General features: G+C 45.8%; 1 protein-coding gene and 3 long non-coding RNA genes across 20 annotated transcripts; all 4 read left to right on the top strand.

Annotated features, from left to right (window-relative positions):
* Window positions 1-3177: 3177 nt before the first annotated feature.
* LOC120649705 lies at window positions 3178-6566 on the top strand. 6 transcript variants are annotated; one of them, XR_005665357.1, is made up of 5 exons: window positions 3178-3709; window positions 3819-4340; window positions 4524-5003; window positions 5230-5329; window positions 6209-6566. It is a non-coding gene; the product is annotated as an uncharacterized LOC120649705 (long non-coding RNA). The 6 variants fall into 6 exon arrangements; XR_005665355.1 differs by lacking the exon at window positions 3178-3709 and having other exon boundaries at window positions 3716-4340; window positions 4524-4828; window positions 4929-5003; XR_005665356.1 differs by lacking the exon at window positions 3178-3709 and having other exon boundaries at window positions 3716-4340; window positions 4929-5003.
* Window positions 6567-6755: 189 nt separating this feature from the next.
* LOC120647664 (skin secretory protein xP2-like) lies at window positions 6756-8878 on the top strand. Its single transcript, XM_039924536.1, has 4 exons — window positions 6756-6779; window positions 7495-7988; window positions 8376-8487; window positions 8789-8878. Exons 1-4 carry the CDS (start codon window positions 6756-6758, stop codon window positions 8861-8863), a joined length of 705 nt encoding a protein of 234 aa, XP_039780470.1. The 3' UTR covers window positions 8864-8878.
* LOC120649703 lies at window positions 8879-12704 on the top strand. 8 transcript variants are annotated; one of them, XR_005665346.1, is made up of 11 exons: window positions 8879-8942; window positions 9371-9460; window positions 10269-10358; window positions 10465-10549; window positions 10631-10774; window positions 10902-10933; window positions 11046-11258; window positions 11342-11417; window positions 11516-11702; window positions 12270-12333; window positions 12447-12704. It is a non-coding gene; the product is annotated as an uncharacterized LOC120649703 (long non-coding RNA). The 8 variants fall into 8 exon arrangements; XR_005665345.1 differs by having other exon boundaries at window positions 11034-11258; XR_005665344.1 differs by lacking the exon at window positions 10902-10933 and having other exon boundaries at window positions 11034-11258.
* Window positions 12705-12963: 259 nt separating this feature from the next.
* On the top strand, window positions 12964-16656 carry LOC120649704. 5 transcript variants are annotated; one of them, XR_005665351.1, is made up of 4 exons: window positions 12965-14696; window positions 15524-15629; window positions 15791-16307; window positions 16393-16656. It is a non-coding gene; the product is annotated as an uncharacterized LOC120649704 (long non-coding RNA). The 5 variants fall into 5 exon arrangements; XR_005665349.1 differs by having other exon boundaries at window positions 12964-14696; window positions 15899-16656; XR_005665347.1 differs by having other exon boundaries at window positions 12964-14696; window positions 15791-16656.
* Window positions 16657-18457: the final 1801 nt, after the last annotated feature.

Here is an 18457-nt window from a genome sequence, read left to right as displayed (position 1 = left end):
CCTGCTAGACTTGTTGGATCATTAGCTCAAGGCTAGAACACATAGAAATTGATGACGATATACCTTTGTTCAATGAAGAACCCACAAGGGTCGATGGAGTCCTCGTGCCTGCTTGATGCAGGCTTGATTCTGTAGATGTAGGTGGCGGTGAAGCTCTTCCTGATGTTGCCATGTCCAACTGATTGGTAGCTAGCTTAATCACCATATATCAAACCCCAAAGGGGGGCCTCACCTTTTATAGACCCCAATGAAGAGCACAAGTTCAATTTGAACTTATCATACAAGTTCAACTTGAACTTCTCATACCAATCCAATTTGAATTTTACTTAGCTCATGACAACCATTAGATAGCTGGCAATAATTATGGGCCCATTTAGAACACCTCTAGATTTTGCGAATCCAAAATCCACAATCAACTGGGCTTCCAAATGGGTTGGATTTTGGGTGAGATTCTGAAATCCAGATTGTGGGATTCTTTGAATCCAAGAAGCGGGAAGGGAGGGGCTTCTGACAGCTACGGCAAGGAGAAATTACCTTTCTACCCATATCTTGACGGAGAAATTATGATCAATATGCTACCCTCGCATCTCGGCCTTATCCTCGTGTCACTTCATCTCTCCGCTTGTCTCTCTCCCACGTGGTCCCCGCCCATCTCTCACCGCGTCGCGCCGCCAACAGCCATCCCCGCCCCCAGGCATTGTCCCGATGCATGCTTCCCTTGTCCAGACGCTCAACAGGGCGGCAGTATCGCTGCACACCCTCGTCATCGCCGCTCTTTTGGGTAGAGGGCGCTCTATAGTTGTCCTTGCAACCCGCAACCCGTTGGCCCGCCCGAAGCACGACAATTTTAGCCCGGCCCAAGCACAGCACGACCCGCTCCCTATCGTGCCCGGGCTTGGGCCGTCACGCCCGCCCGTGAGCTAGCACGGCCTATAGAGATGGCAGCGGATCGGGTTCGGTGCGGGTATCCGCGGGTTTCGGGTTTTCGGGTTTCGGGTTTGGTGTTGGTTTTTCGCCCACGGTTTTCAGGTTCGGGTTCGGGTTCGGTTTCGGGTTCGGTTTCGGGTTTTGGTTTCCAACCGTGGATATCCAATGGATATCCGAAATAAATTATTTGGAATTAAAACTCATGTTTTATAATATGTTAATGATAATTTGTTTATTTAGACTATTAAATTTATTGAAAGTTGAGTCATGAAAATATTTATTATTTGTTGCATCTTGTTTATTCATGTGAATATGTGTATATTTATCTGCGGGTTTCGGGTATCCATTCGGGTTTCGGGTATCCGCGGGTTTGGTTTTGGTGATGGATTTCCACCCGAATCGGTTTCGGGTTCGGGTTCGGGTTTCGATTTCGGGTTTCGGTTTTGGGTGCACGGAGACTCCACCCGATCCGAACCCGACCCGTTGCCATCCTTAACGGCCTAGCACGGAGTTAGCAGGCCGGCCCGATGGTGGCCCGCTAACTCCAGCAGTCACCCAGCCCACCCAGCCCACTGTCCAAGCGGGTATATTTGCGGGCCGCCCCAAAGGGCAAACCCTAACCCCCACCCGACTGGCCCCCGACCCCATCCGCATAGCGGCGATAAGCGGCAGCACCCCCCTCTCCCGCAGCCTCGCTCCACCAACCGGCCAACCCTAGCCCCCGACCGCCGTCCCCGATTTGCTCGCCCTGACGCCGCCTGGTGTCCTCGTCTCCGGCTCTCCGTGACCGCGAGACGGTGAGAGGGCGAGGACGAGAAGCCGAGATCGCGACTCCGGACTACCGCCTAGCTCCTCGTCTCTGCCCCACCGGCCGCCACCTCCTCGTCTCTGCGGCGCCGGCCGCCGCCACCTCATCGCCTCAGCCCTTTGCCTCCGCCTTCAGCGCTCCACCGCCGCCCTCTCCCCGTCCCTCCCGTCTCTGATGGGTTTTCGGTCGGCCTGAACTCTGCTATAGGGTCAGGATATCTCGTGCTGGCCCGACACAAAACATACATGTGGGCCCGTGCCAGGGCCGTTGGGGGAGCCCGTGGGCTAGCACGGCACGACCCGCTGGGATATAGGGTCGGGCTAGGCCCGGCCCAATAAAAGGCAGGCCAGGGCTAGGGCTAGGCCCGGGCGGCCTGAATGGCCATCTATGGGGCGCTCATCTGCGCCCAGGCGGTACGTACCACCGTCCCTACCCCAGCATGAGGATGTTGACATGAATGCCTTTTGAGATTCTATCGCGAATGCTTTGTTTCATAGTGATGACTAGTGTTTGTGAGAGGGTGTTTGTACGGACAAATATTGCTTATGTGTGAATGTGGATGTGGGTGCGACCATACCGATGCACTTTCGGATTTTGCTATCTCGAAATGCAGGCGTTGATGAGAAGTGATATGGTCATATTAACGTACGCTTGCATTGACGATAAGTGCTGCATTTGGTGGTAACATAATAGAAAATAAGATTATAAATGGAATGTATATATAAACATCCATAAAATCAACTTCTAGAATATAGATATCCAAACAGCAGAATCCAGATTTAGTCTAGAATCTAGAATTCTATCCAAACGGCACCGATGTTGATCAACTATTGTTTTGCTGTCACGATCAATTTCAACAAACCACCACTCATTCTTTCTAGATATGAAAGTTGGTTCCCACGGCGCACAGGGAGGCTGTCCACGTCGTCTAGAAATTAGTCGCCGTTGGATTTTAATCGTCCGGCGAAGCTCGGCCGCGTCTCCCGACGGCTCGGCGGGCAGAAGGCGCCGGCCCACTCTCCTCTCTCTCTCTCTCCGGCGGGGCTGAGTGGCGGCAGCGGCGGTGCCTCCACTGCTCCTCCCTCTCCGGCCCTTGCCTCCCCGGAGCTCCCTCCTCCCGGCGCCGCCCCTCCCTTCCTCTCCGCGTCGGGGACGCTGCATGAGCTCGCCGGCCAGATCCCGCGGCAGGGCAGCTGCGGCGGCTGCAGCGGGGCGGAGCCTCCACCGCGCGGCCTCCGGCATCCCCTACTCCCTCCGTGCCGGGTCGGCGGGTGATGAGGAGGTGCGGTGGCCTCCCCTGCGCCCTCCGCGCCATCCCTCCCCTGCTCCGAGCGGCACGGGGTCCGCGGATCGCTGCGCGGCTAAGGCGTCCGCGATGGCCTCCCCGACACCGGTGGCAAAATAGGTGCGCGGCGGCGGCATCCGGCCAGGCTCGTCTCCATCTCCTCCTCTCTCTCTCTCTCGTGCGCGGGGCAGCAACGGCCCTGCTCCCGGCGCTCGCGCCAGCCGTGGCGAGCAGGGCCGGGCACGCGCGGCGGCCGCGGCCCCTGCTCTCTCTCGGCGCGGCTTGGCAGCAGCCTCGCTGGCCCTCCCTCATCGGCGCCTCCCTCCCAAGAACCGCCCCGCCAGCCATGCCGCACGCCGGCTCCGGCCCTCTTCCGGCCGCGCCCTCCTCCCCTGCTCTCCTCGGCCTTGCGCCGCCGTGCAGCCTCCGTCCACCCCCTCCCAGGCTCCCTCCGCCGGCGGTGCTACTCGAGCTCGAGAGCAGCTGCAGCGACGGCCGGCTCCTGGCAGCGGAGGCTTCCGGCTGCCCGCTGCCTGCCTGCGGCTCTCTCTCCTACCACCAATGCATTTCTTGGAGACCTGCTACTGACCTTATTTCTCTCCCCCTCACCCTCACAACCGCACAGGTGAACCGCACAAGGGATACATTGCTGTGCCAATAGTCTGTTCGTCTTCGTCAGTCATAGTCAGGTTGGCCCTTGCTCTACTTCGTCCTCAATTTTTTTTCCACAGTGGCCGCTTCTTTTTCTTGATCTCTATATCTACTTTACTTCTTCCCCTGCGCCTCTTTTCAAGCCAGGTTTAGCTTATCCCTATGTTGGATCCGGCTTCTATCGATGCTCCTTTTGGTATGCAGTGTTGGATCGATGTGGTGCTGATCTTGTTCGCCCGTCCCCGGTGTGCAGTTCATACGGTTTTTCATCTGTCTGCTGCCAGGTTTGCAGTCCTCGTTCAGAAACTTCATCAGTTTGCATCCCGGCCCTATCCTTCAGCTGAGACATCTCCTAGGCCTCCATTCAGTGAAATTGCTTGGAAAAAAGTGCTTTCACTTTTACTCCTTCAGATCTTAAATTCTGAATACCAATGTGATGAAATGCTGGTTTGATTTCTATATGGACAAATAGATTTGTTAAATTTAGGTTTTATTGACTAAATCAAACAATTGAATAATAGGAAGATGTAGAAACTGAAAGGATTAGGACACTTTTGCAGGGCCAGATCACACTTATACATCATTTGGAAATGACTTTCTTGTTTCCATATCTTTCTTGATCGTGGATAAGAAATTTTCATGACTGTCTACATTGCTTGGGAACAAGAGGTCAGTCAGATCTTTCCTTTTTTATTGTTGCTATTTTGTAATTTTTCTCATGAGAATATATTCCTCTTTTCTATCTGAAACTGTGTTCCATAAAAAAAACTGAAACTAGAACACAAAGAGTTGTGAATTCGAGATTGCCAAAAGTAACATATAATGCTCCCTTGTTTTTTTTTGAATAGTCAGGGTGGTTGTTTTCCATCGCGCATGACTCTAAATTTTTGTGCTGGATACTATATTCTAACGTCAGGCAATGGTAGAGATCGATTGTTTGGGCAGGTATGCCATTCTGTGATCGAGTCAGGTGGTTGCTAAAGGTTATTACATGGAAAGTATGTCAACACTTTTCTTCTGGCCATACACGAAGAACCAATGTAGAGTTCTCTTAGTGATGATTTGAGAAGTCTCTGAGTCACAGGAAATTATTATGTTATGATGAATGTGCCATGAGGGTCATTTACCAAGTGTGCAGATCAAATTGGGGTTGACTGGTAGACATCTGGCATTGCACACAAATGAATTCACCTTAATGAGCTGGTTATTACCATTATTGATAAATTTTAATACCATCTTTAGTTCCTTCCTCTGCAGGTTGTCACCCAGGGGAACTGCACCTAGCATTACCTGCCAACATCCATCACATATACCATTGTGGAGTTGGTCGAGGTGAGCCACGAGCCACTTATTTTACTTTGTTGGTACTACTAGCTTCCTAATTACAATTAAATTTGTATGGTTACTACCAGTAGTGGATCCTATATTCGTCAGTAGTGGCTCCTATATTCATGAAAATTTTCAGTCCATACCAGTAGCCCGCAATAATGATTTTTTTAATGCTTCATAAGCAATCAAAGTACTCGATACTGATATAAATATGACTATTGTACCTCAGTCCTCGGCCTGCAATAATGGGTTTGCTATCCCAGCCATCCTCATGGTCATTCAGGCTCATGGTGGCTCTGCAGCGAGCTAAGAACAGGAGGTCCGAAGAGGTATTAGTCGATTCTGCCAGACAAATTTACTTTTTTCTTGCACCTCAGCCCTACTTCTTTGTGTTTTGTGTTTAACTACCACTACTTCATCCTGCCATGGTGAGCCACCTTGACCCTGATTTGCAATGTGCAACAGAAGCCATTCATGTTTGTCCTGAGAGGTGAAACTGAAACAAATTTCAATCAATAATAACTTCGGTTTTAGTATCCCATGTCTTTTGTTGTGCTAAATGCTACACCTCATGAATGCTAGAATCTCAAATTTTGTTGTTCCCAATCCAAGGTGCTTGCATTTATGAAATTTCAATTATTTATCGAGCTTGATCAGTATAAAATAATTGTATTGTCTGTTACGAGTTCAGAACGTATAACCACATGACTTGACGTCATTTCAGCTCCCAGTGACAAGTCCTATACCTATGAAAAATTTTGATCAATGGTTAGGGAATGTAAACTTATTCCGGTTTCCAAATTGGTTCACCAGAAGAAATGGTGTTGTCTGGTGGCAAAACTATGAGTTAGACTATGCTCCCTGTTCACAAATTCAGTTTTGTGCCCTTTATCTATAGTCACTACATAATCGAGGTGCTAAGTATGGCGGACAATGGACAAATGATGGCTTCGAAATAACCAACTTGATATGTATTGACATAGATATGGAAATTTAACTTATATATCTCATCACAACGCAAGCATGAGAAGCTTGTCTTATCAACCTCCAGCTTGGGTTGTTGATGACGAGCAATCAATTGCTCTGATGTTACCTGGCTGGTGAAATCAATGATTAGTAGAGTTCAAGTGAAATTTCAAAATTCTTCTTCATTATTCATTAATTTGCAAATAGGCCCCCACTGCTCATGCATCTCCAACCATGTGCAGGAGGTAATTTTGTAGATGCAGCTGACTGTCCATCCTACTATTCTCCATCGCGGCGAGCTCTTGCTCTTGTGCTACACGGTCGTTTACAAGGCCGGCATGGGAAGCAAGGGCACCCGTCAGCAACTCCGTCACCTACGCCATTAATTCGGTGATGCTGGCGATGTACCCTGTATGTGAGGTTGTCCAACATGTGCAAGGAAATATGGAATGGCTTCTCCAAGGAAATATGCTGGTTCACTGGATTGCCTTGCCATCTCCAATGATAATTTGGTGTGGATTATTGGAATACTTAAATTTCAATAATATCTCCCGTTACGGCACTATAATATAATCTGAGTATTTTGCTTTTGGAGGGTTATGTTGGTCATTCAAATCTTGGTTCAAAGAAACTTTCTTATTTATTAATAAGATTTTTAAGTGGCATTTCTATGCAATCCAATTATTTCAAAATAATTTAATTTTAAACCCGTACAACATCTCCACTGTATTTTTAAAAAAGAAAAAAGAAAAAAGAACTTATACAAGCTCTTTATGAAACATCACCTGCATGAGCGCGCCTGATTGTCAAAATGTAATCATGTTCTGTCACTTACGAATTATGCATCCACCATGTTACCAACAAACGATTTCCGCGTTCATAAATTAATACACCCAATCTAACACCTTTATTTCAAAAAATTGATACAAATTTGGCAGGATCGCGCGCGATAGCGCGCGTCATGCACTAGTTTCTATATATTAATTGTGCAGCGCTCCGCGGCCTCCCAGACCATCCACGATAGCAAAAATAATTTGGACCGATCGATGCGCATCGCGTGGTGCACGACACATCCTACCGATGTCTCACTTCTGGCTACTAGAAACTTCTCGACCGCGTCTCCGCCTCCCTCCTTCCCCGGTGCCACGCCTCCGCCGCCGTCCCCGGCGCCGCCTCCCTCGCTCCCTCCCTCCGGCGTGGATCTAGTGGAGGCGCTCGCAAGAGCTCCAGCCTGAGCTCCAGCGGCGGTGTCTGGATCCGGCGGCCCGAGCTCGGAACTCTGGGCAGCGGATCCGCGCCCCCCCTCCTCGGCGCTCGAGCTCGGCCGGCTTCCGGGTGCTCCCTCCCTCCCCAGCCTCCAACGCGCGGCCTTCCCTCCCCTCCCTCCCTCCCCACGCTGCACCGCCCTTATGCCTCCCTCCGCGGCTGCCGACGAGCCGCAGTGCCCCATGCCTCCTACTCGCTCCCCCTGGCCTCCTTTGCTTCCGCTCCCCCCTGGCCGTGGGCTCGCGGCGGCCAGGCCTAGTAGCGGCGGGTCGAGCCAGCAGACGCGCGGCCGTCGGGCCTGGCGGCGGCGCGCGGAGGCGCCGCGCCGAGCCAGCGGACGCGCGGCGGCCGGCCGTGCTGGGCCCTCTCCGCCGCGGCGGAGCAGAGCCCGCCGCCCTCTGCTCCTCCGGCAGCTTGGGCAGGTGGCCGTCCCGGCCCTCCTCTGCTCCGATGGACGGGGAGCTCGGCTCCATGTCCAACTGCCGCGCGCGCGGGGCGGAAGCGCGCCGCGCGGCGCACAGGCTGCGGCGGCGAGCGGCGGGCGGGGTGGAGGCCAGCCCATGGCGGCGCGGGTTGCAGCGGAGCGGTGGCCCCGCCCCCGACGGTGGGCTCCCGCATCCCTGCCCTTGTCGCCGATGGCCGAGCTCCGCGCGCGGGGGCGGCCGCCCGTCCCTGTCCCTGCCCCGGCCGCGGCGCGTGCGCAACATTGCCTCCGCTCCCTTTCTTCCACAGAATGGCTGCCAGGCGATTTCCCATGTGCGTTTGCATTGGTTACAATAGATTTGATTTACTTACTGCATCTCCATGATTTTTAGGAAATGAAGAGTGTCAAATCCTCTTAATTCTGTGGGTTTTGATTCGCAAATCTGAATCTAATAAATCGTGATTCTCCCTGCTGTTCTCTTTTCCCCGTCTCTTCTTCCATTCTTCAATTCTTCCTGTCCTTGACTTCTGCAGTGTTACATTGCTGTCATTACTTTCCCATTTTACGATTTGTGGTACTAATGAATAAACCCTTGAATACTTTGTATTACCTTTTTTTTATGTTGACACTTACAGTATCTAATATCTTAACTCCCAGATACTTCACAGTAGAGAACAAAGTCGTAAAAAAAACAATTGAAATCTGAATTCTTTATTCAGTTTGAGAATGACGCTAACTGAAGCACATGATTCTGCAAGCATCTGGAGGACAATATCATCTTCATTAGAAGCGTTTTACAGATTTTCCCGGCCACGTACTGTCACCGAAACAGTTAAGACGTTTCTATTTTTTATGCATTTAGATGAATCTCCAGTGTGCAGCATCTTTTGATGAATCTAGCATTTGCTTGTATTGTTTTCCCTTGTCCCATTATTGATCCATGCCATTTTTCTAGTTTAAGTAGGCATTAAGCATAGTCTCAGTTTCCCTTCTAGCTATCTAGAGCTTTTCTGATACATCTCCTTTGTTACTCACTGGTTTGCTGGAGGTAGTAAAACTTTGAAGATCGCTCTCCTTGTACAAATAAAAAAAATGTATGGTTTCATTTTGCTGCATTTGTTCTCTTATGTAGGCAGTGGTAGCAGCTCTTCTCATGAACATTTATATTGTTGGACTGAACAAGTTATTCGACATTGAGATAGATTAGGTATTTTGAATTCACTGCAACATCCGGTGAATATGCCTCTGCAACTGGGGTTGCAATAGTATCGGTCTTTGCTGCTATGGTAACTATGCTCTTTCAGTATGGAAGAAATTGGAACTTCAGCCATGTTTTATTTTCACTTCTCTTTTGCAGGTTACATAGATCCAAAACCTGAAATATCTAAAAGTGGTGTCCCAAACTAAGTGATATCCCCTTTTGGGTATTCTTGTTAAAGTCTTGAGTATTAGTCTTTTGATTATTGGTGCTCAGTCTCAGCTAGTGAGATTGAGCAAACTTCGACTTCTAATGAATTATGAATATGTATCGTAAAACTGTAGTTCCAAGATCTCCATTTAGTTACTTATACAAAACTATAAGATGTGATCATTTATGCTAATGGGTTTGTAGATTTCTGGTAATATTGATCAGGACCTTTATTAAATAATTACTATTCTGAATTTCTTCGGCCATAGTCTACCAGACTGACAGCATGCGCAATTTATATTACAGGCCTGTAGCCTTGGATGGGCTGTTGGATCGCGACCTCTGTTTTGAGCTCTTTTCATAAGCTTTGTTCTTGGAACTGCATACTCAACCAATGTAAGAGTCCATATCTCTGAACCTGGGCCTGATACTACCATTTCAAATTTAACTAGGGCTTTTAGTATAAGTTCTAATCCCTAGGCTCATTTATGGAATTTGATAATGTAGTTAGTGGTCCTCTTATGCATTGCAAAGGTTTCCATTGCGTAATTTGCAACTTCATTAGCAGGCCATGACTTCTAGATAAGTCTAAAGGGGGTTTCCTTTTAGTTACAGTGTTGGCTAACTCAGATGCAAACAGGCAAGTTTGCTAGTGCGCCACAGAGTTAAATGGCTTGACTACAGGAGACTGTCTGTTTCGAACCCCAAAATCCCATCCAATCTTGGCCTCAACCCCAGAACACCCATAATGTGTAAGCCTAAATCAGGTCAATGATGGTTAAGCGATTTATTCAGTCTAAAATTTGTTTTACATAGCTTCTTCCTAATTCCAAGTGTGATGCATTTTTTGCCTATCAGCTTTGATTTCAGCTTTGCTACTTACATTCATTGCCTCTGTCCTTAGTTTCCATGACCAGGGAGATATCATTTTCTGGTGCTTATTTTTTGAGAGGTCCAGTTGAAATGTGCAGATTAACATGTTGTCTAATCTTTGCAATGGTTAAAATAAATTTGTAACAGTTCAAGTGAACAAGCTTCTTCCTGTTCTGTGAAACTCAAAACAAGCAATGTGAAACTTGGAGAGATTCTAACCATGGAGATAAATTTTTTAAGTGGCTGGCATTTCTTTTATGGCCACCACTAAGGAGTTGCTTGCTTATCAATGTCCAAACTTTCAGTTAACCTATAACCTATTTCCCAACAGAGATCGATCAATGGTGGCGAAGAACAAGCAGAACGATAAGCCAACATTGACCGATGAAACAATGATGGCATTAGCAGGCTTCGATCAAAGGTATGACCACCTTCTGATAGCGTGTTAATAGCTTTCCTTTAATGCTTAATATGGAAGCCATTTCTTTCCAAAGAGGTAACAAAGTTATACAATAATTTGATTTCAGAGATGCACATAATGGAAATGATATGTCCTTTCAAACATGTGATCAGCTAGCTCCTGGCCTGGATTCTCCATTTTATACATGTCTGGTAAGGTTCCTCTAGCTTACCTTAAAAAATAAGCCCCCTGCAAGTCCTCATGAATTACCTTTTTTTTTTTTGGTCCACGAGGAACTCCGCCTCAGATGTATACAACAAAGAGAATATAATTGGTTTTACATTAGGAAACATCAGCTCTATGAAGATAGTAAATTCTGCATATATGAGCCAAGGCCATGCAGTCCCAAGCAAAATATATCATCCAACGAAAAACAAGTATGTACCTATGTATTTGTTTTCTATTAATACTCACACTTTTACCTGTCAGACATTCCCAAAAACAATCTCATGTAAGCAATATTATTCATGGTGAATGATGTTCTCCCTTTCTTTATTTGCAAAGAAAAAAAAACAGAAATACCTGCACTCCCCAAGGTAATAACAAATAAATCATCAATTACTCTACCTGTTATAGCCACTTTAGAATTAGATTGAACTCTATCATTCAGTCTATAATTTGTATTTTGCCACAAAGCTCTTCTTGCAGGAAACAATACAATGTTTTCCTTCTTAAAAGGTTGGATATAAGATGTAAAATTCGTAGCTTCATCATGACAACGGAACAACAAGGGACTCCTGGGATGAAATGCTTACATGGTTCACTTTGACGAAAATAAAAACAATTATTCTATCTCCATCACAAACAAGGCCATTGTAAAACTATGCCAGTGCCTAGAGCACTGAGTCAAATTGGAAAAAGGTTGCCTACATCTGCTCCTGCCTTGACACCTTGGAATTAACACCAACTTATCACTAATTCGAATTAAATTGCAATGATTGCAGGTTAGGAGCGGAACAACCATTCACCATCCCAGGGAATTTACCTTCAACACTGCCTATGCTGGAGATATAATAAGCAGTAGCGCTTTTGTACAAATAATTGTACTATTATATATGCCTAATAATATATGGACATACAACGCTAATGCTATGTTTATATGTTGTGTCCCACTGCAGAAAATGGCAAAATAATGATCCAACATTTGGTCATCGAATGCCTGATTACGACTCCCTACCTACCCAATCAACTATCAAAGAGTCATCAAGAAGTGTATGGAATGAGTGAAGGAAGCTTTAATGATCATAATGATCAATCAGATTTGCCCCATACCCATTGTGCTGTATTAGTTCTCGCAAAAAAAAGGTTAGTTCTTATGCATAAATGAGTCGCAGTTTGTGATAGTTTCTGCTGATCATGTCAATATCATACTATGGCCTTTTTCTGCCATTAGTATAATGCAATTAATCGACTGCTTTGTGACAGAATGCAGTATTATCCTTCCCAAAAGATCGGATAATCATATAGCTATTGAAAATACTAACAATTGCACATTTTTGTTCCATTACCGAATATAGTCGATCTTTATCAATGCTGCTACTCCAACAAAGTTCTATAGTAATAGTGTAGAACAAGAATGGACTTAATACCAGTTAAAAAAGCACATCAATGTTGGTTCAGATTATGAATTTCCATGAACATTACCTCTTCATCGATTATAGTATCCTACAAATATTATAGTATAATATGAATTTGCAAGACTTAGTTGCTTTAATAGGCCAATTTATATGACATAATATAATACTAAACCTCAGTTTAAAGTGACAAAGTGTCCTAATAAACATCCAAAATGTTGAATTGAAATTTCTTTAGTGGATACAATTTGATCCTTTTTGTAGTTTTGTTTGTAATATTAACCTGAACCTTCATCAGATGGTCATGACAATGGAACGACAAGAGACTCATTCTAGGAAATGTCTCCATGCCCCAATTTGAGGTAAATAAAAAGCAATTGTTACATATATACTTTGTTGCTAAGAATATATAGTTCCACATTGAAAATATTCAGCACAGGTCAGATTAGGTAATTTCTTTGTATACTTCTGCTAGGTTTTTGCATCTGTTGCCACCGAAGAGAAGGCTTGATAATGGCATCCATTTGTATTACATTTTAGACATGACAAGCTTTTCCGTTTTATTTGTTTGCGGAATTAATTGTGATTAGTAACAGATCTCAATGATGTTTTAGACTACAGAATTTAGGCGTCCATTTGCTCTCTTTAGCTTTTTGCCGTTTATTTTATCCACTTCCCCTAATCTATCTTACATATTTAAGGAGATGCTAATAACGGATTATTAATTACTGCCTACATTTTTTAAGAAATTGTTTCACCTCTCACGCCTAGAGATATGACTTAGTAGAGCTAATGATATTATCGTAAAATTATTAAAGTGACCAAGGGCGCGCCAAGGCGCGCGCAAAGTACTCGTTTCTATATGTCATTTGTGCACCATTCCGGGCAAGCTGAGGTAGTCCACGATAGTAAAAATAATATGGATCGTTCGATCTGCATCGTCTGGTGCACGTCACCCGACTGCGGTAAAAAATCTCCCTCCGCGTCTCCCGAAGCATCCGGCAGGACCAGGACCCTCGACCATGCTCCTGGTGGACGACGAAGGTGAGTTGATAGAGCACCCGTAGGCGACCCGTATTCAGCGCCGGGGCCGCTCGCCACTGCCGCCACCGCCTGCAGTTCCACGGCAGCGATATCGATGCCCGGGGCCGGAAGGAAGACTGTCCCTCTCACCTTCCCCAGATTAGCGTCACGGCCACCACCACCTCCAATCCGGTCATCGCCGCCTCCCAGGAAGCTGCTCCCCACCATCTCGCGCCCCGGTCCCCCTCCGCCTCCCGGCCCACCGCGTCGCGACAGGGAGGAGGATATGGACATCGCCGCCGCCGTCGCCTACAGGCAGCAAGCATGCAACGGCGCCGGCGAGGTGAGGTGCGGAGTGACCGCGGCAGCGGCACCACGCTAACGGAGGCTCAACGCGGATGGCTAGACGCGGGGCGTCGCCGAGCTCTGATTTGCCTCGGAGCACGCACCCACCTCCCCTTCTCCCCACATTCATAGTGATGGCGGTGGTGCCGGAGGCTAACCTATCGCCTCTGCCGCGGCGCTGGGGGGTCACAGTTGCTCAAGGAGAGCTCAGAGCACCCGCTGTTGACTGGCATGCTCGGAATGTTCGATGCCGCTGCGAGCGAGCGGAACGGTGGCGTGTTCCTCCCGTTCGCCAAGGCCACCGTGGAAGAAGCCGCGCTGCTAGAGCTCGCCCTCACGCCCACTAAGGAAGACAAGGCCGAGGCTGATGGGAATCTGTATTTTCATGCCGGCGAAACCAACGGTGTCCCGGCCGCGCAGAGAAACGTCAGAACGGGGGTGAAGCCGGCGTAGAACGCGCCGGACAGGTAGGCACCAACGCCCAGGAGCTGCTTGACGAAATGCTTGTAAGGTAATCTTGGCTGTGCATTGCCATTCTCTGGAGCAGCCATTGGTTCAAGTACCCGAAAGCTTCTCAATCCTTGCCCAGCTGCGATGTCCTGATTCACTACTTAATCCTCACGGATATATGCATGAGAGTGCATGCACCATGGATTGATAGATTCATAGATTGGTTTCAATGCCTCGATTCTGTTCTTTTGTCATTACTAAAGGCCCCCTAGCAGCATCAGTTTTACCCCTTCTGTTGCCTTGCCTTTGTGTGGTGTGACCTCCTCGGCTCAGAATCCTTCTACCCTTTCTGCTACTCATCCTCTCCAATTTAGTACCATTAGAATATGCAGTGGGAATGGGATCATCATATGAGATAAAATGTCATGTAAGAGCTGTTTATTTTTTACTTGGATCAAAGTAGGCAGCGTAAGTGAAATTTCCTCTGGTTTCTGAATCTTTGATTTCAAAGGAGTATGTCAGCACCATGACGAAGCATTAAAGCCTTCAGATAACCTACTACATACATGAAGTAACAATGTTCTTACTACACAGACATGTAGCAATTCTTAGTTTGATAGTTTTAATTTTTTCCCAATGTTCAGCTTTCCCTTAGAGATTATGAATTAATTGTTCCAATTGACAGTGACCATTGACTAACCATATACTTTTGGTCTCACTAAGCTTGGTTATTTCTGTTGTAGCTTGCTTATCGCCTTTTTCGCCCCTCCAATGTTTGTAGTATGTCCTGCCTTAATGCAAGTGCTAAAGTCTGATTAAAGGATGTTCTGCTGTGCCTTCAGATTTGGATTGGTACTTATTTATAGAGTGATGAATTCCCTTCTGACTTATGGATACATTGCTTATGGTGAGTTCATGTCCATCCTTTGATTTCTCTCTGTCCCTGTTCCTACTTTTGACACCTAACACTTTATTAGACGAATAGGTTAACCTACATATAAAAACAAACTTTTGATTGACAACCACTTCTCGGACCTTTAGACCTCTATCCACATGTTTGTTCGATTTAATTATTAATTGTTTATTGATTGATCTTGTTGCTATATGTTTCCTACGAAGTTGAGGAATATCTCTATTTCTCTTTATGGCATCTTAGGTTCAACCTAGCAAATGATTCGCTGCTTTTAGTGACATATCTTCCATGCTACAAGTTGATGAACTAAATATCTTTATTGCATTACAATGGAGTTTAAGATGCATATCAGCATTCAACAATAGAAGCTGAAATATATTTTCACCTCCTATCAAGCATTTTTTTTATCTACATTAGTTTGCTTACTAAAGCCTACATGGGTTCTTCATTGGACAAAACTTCTGTACTATTCAAAATGATATATTGTGGGGCAGGTCAAATTTGCTACATTTGCTCTAGATAGGAGGATTCTGATGGTGCGGCTCAATGAGAAAGCATTTTTTTGTATGATGATGCTACTGTAGCAAGTAACAAGGCATTTTGTATGGCAGTGCTAGTGCAGAAAGTAACGAGGCATGTGTCAGGTTCCTTGATCCTGTCATAAAGCCATTTAGATATTGGCATCCTGACATCTTAATAATTCACAAATTCAAACATTAAACTCCATTTACCTTTTGCCAACACATGGTTCCCATCCCTAGTATCGCTAAAATGGAGCTCCATTTCTGCATGTTTGCTCCGATGGTTGTGGATGGTGCCAGAGCCCTACATAGAAGTAGAACTGATTTCTCTGGTAGAGGGGAGCTATCAACAAGATAAATGCGGCTGGCTAAGTATCTTAGGAGCCTTCAGAAGTTAGCAGATGAGGTAGTCAGCTTTTACTTTGATCACTGATGACAATAACGAAATATTAGTTCTATTGAATTTCATGTATCTAATTTTGGATACATTATGACAACTGAACATTTATGAAAATGTATTGCAAGCGAACCAAATTAATTACTTCTACTTTATTTTGATGTATGCAGCTCGATCAGCAATTCAAGCGTAGCACCAACAGATTGGTCTCATGCCTATTTGGCACAGCCATTTCGTGGATATATTTTCTAACTTTCCCCTTCCACTACTGCTTCTAGGAGAAGAAATCTCATTCGCTTCTAAAATGATTCGATCAGAGGGTCTGCAAGAACCAACGCTATAGTTGCAGGTAAGTAAGATAAACCTCCTATTCGGCTATTCCATAGTTGTAGGTTGTCTCTTTGTCTGTACCAAGCCTGCGAGGATCTTTTAGTTTAAGGGCCCAAAACTCCTTTATACTGCAATTGCTAATGCCCTATGCATTATATTGTGGTCAAATGGTTTACACGTCTTGGAATACTGGCAAGAAAATTTTCGATTCAAATGATGCCACAAAATTTCTACAGAGCAAAGTATACTTCTTACCATTCAGATCAAGGAGCAATGTGGTTCCACTATTTGTTGCAACAAAACAGAAGCCGAATCATGTCACATCCTAGAATATTAACATAATTAACTCTACCAAAGGTAAGCACCAAACTTATTCTGGTTCATATTTCATAAATGTCAGCTGAACCGATAACTTACACTGCAAAACTGAAATCTTCTGTAGGAGTTCTTATGCAGCACTTGCTCTGTGAAAGCAACAAGAGGCTCCAAAAAAATTCTGGCTTAATTTGTCGATGACCAATAAAATGTTTAAACATAGTGACTTTGTTACTATATGCCACGTAGGGGGGAAAAACAAATAGATGCAACCTTCAATACTATTATTATATGCATATATGTATCTTCATTGTTAATCTTCTTTTTTCAAGGAAAACAAAAAATGCTGCAGACCGGTCTATTATAAATAAATACTCCTTGAACTTGATTATCTTTTTAGAGAAAAAAATAAGGGCGCGCCAAGTCGCGCGCAAAGTACTGTATCCTACAGACCTATACAACTCTACTCGAAATGACAGCCGAGTTTTTCTTGAGATCACTGGAGACTCCGTATACAACAGCCACACATCGTACTGTTGTTGTGTGGATCCACGCTTGAGAGGCGCACTCGAGCTCACAAGCAAGACGCGGAGCGCTCCACGGAGGTTCGACACGTCAACACCACAAGGTTCCAACTCCTGGCCGCACACGACGCGAGGCGTCACGCTCGCCGGGCGCCTCTCCTCCTCATCCTGCCGCGCGCGCGACCAATAAGATGCGTCGGTACTCGGTAGCCGACGCACCGCCGCCGTCGTACGGGCCCCGAGGGTCGTTAGTAGTACACTCCCCGCCGCACACAGGACCAGGACGCGGAGGGATGAAAACGGTCGGGATCGGTCGGGAAAATATCCTAACCATTTTTGTTTTCACATTTTTATTCGGAAACGGAAACGAAAACGGGAAAGCTCGGTCGGGAAAACAAAATCGGTTATGCGGGATATCGGAAACGGTATAATTCGATCGGAATCATGTCGATAACGGTCGGAAATCGGTACTCAAAAGCGGGAATAACGAATTATGTAACCCCTTCGAATGTTTGACTTGACACAACGGTTACAACCATACATAATATAAAGGAAAATAGTACCATAGTCCAAAGTAAATAAATTAACACCACAATAGAGTTCACATAGCAAGGGCATTAGTGCTCACAGGTTAGGGCATAAGAATATGATACAACAATTAAAGAAAAGAATATGATATACATCAGACATGGTTCAAATTATTGTCATGCATATCGGCACTAGACGAATCGATATAACTACGAATGTTACCTTTTATACATATTAAATTATCATAACATATATTTCCTTTGTTATAGCAGTATAATACTTATGCATAGACCCTGAACCATACCACGAGCCCAGCTATTTGGCCCATAGCTTTTGAGTACTACCTAGTGTGGCTAGCAGGCCGTGGCCACTGGTCCAACTGCATGCAGGAGTGGGCAGCCGGGGCAGCAAGGCTGGCAGTGCAGCGCACGGCGCTAGCAGCAGAAGCGCACCACGATTAGTCCCGCCTTGGCCACGGAGCAATACAGGACGCGCTTGTGAGCTAATAAATTAGACTGAGAGCCAGCGACATTACTGAACCTATGAGTAAACGGGAAGAAACGGGAAGAATCCGGTAATTCCCGAGTAAAAAACGGGAACCGAAGATTCGGTCGGGAAAAGGCTTCACCCGATTTCGTTTCCGTATTTACCGGATTTTTCCGGATTTTTCCCGAATTTCGAATTTTCTTGTAAAAACGGTATTTGATCGGTATATGTGGTATACGGTGTCGGTTGGTACGGGATTTTCCCTTTCCATACTTTCATCCCTAAGGACGCGGATGCCCGGCGTAAATCGTACTACGTATTTCATGATTGGAAAGCCACAATCTCATTATGAACCAATGATTATTTTTATTGTACGTGCTTGAGAGAAATGATGTAGTCGCCAGCCTCGTTGCAAGGCGCTGAATCGCTGAGGGACCGGTTTAAGGGTGCCAATGGTGATCTTTGGGCACCTTCAATTCTCTTTAGTTCAAAATATTGTGTTAGTTTTTTAAAACGTAATACTAAAGAGAGTTGATGGTGCATCTAAGAGTTATCCACTTGTACCCTAGACCGGTTGTTAAGTGGAATGTGCTCATCCGAATTTGAGTTCTCATCTCGGTACAGGTGTCCATACTGTTCTATATTCATTTTAAA

The sequence above is a fragment of the Panicum virgatum genome, chromosome 9K (genome assembly GCF_016808335.1).
Source record: "Panicum virgatum strain AP13 chromosome 9K, P.virgatum_v5, whole genome shotgun sequence".
Taxonomy (NCBI): domain Eukaryota; kingdom Viridiplantae; phylum Streptophyta; class Magnoliopsida; order Poales; family Poaceae; genus Panicum; species Panicum virgatum.
The sequence above is the reverse complement of the archived record's forward strand: the minus strand, read 5'-3'. Positions and strand labels throughout refer to the sequence as shown.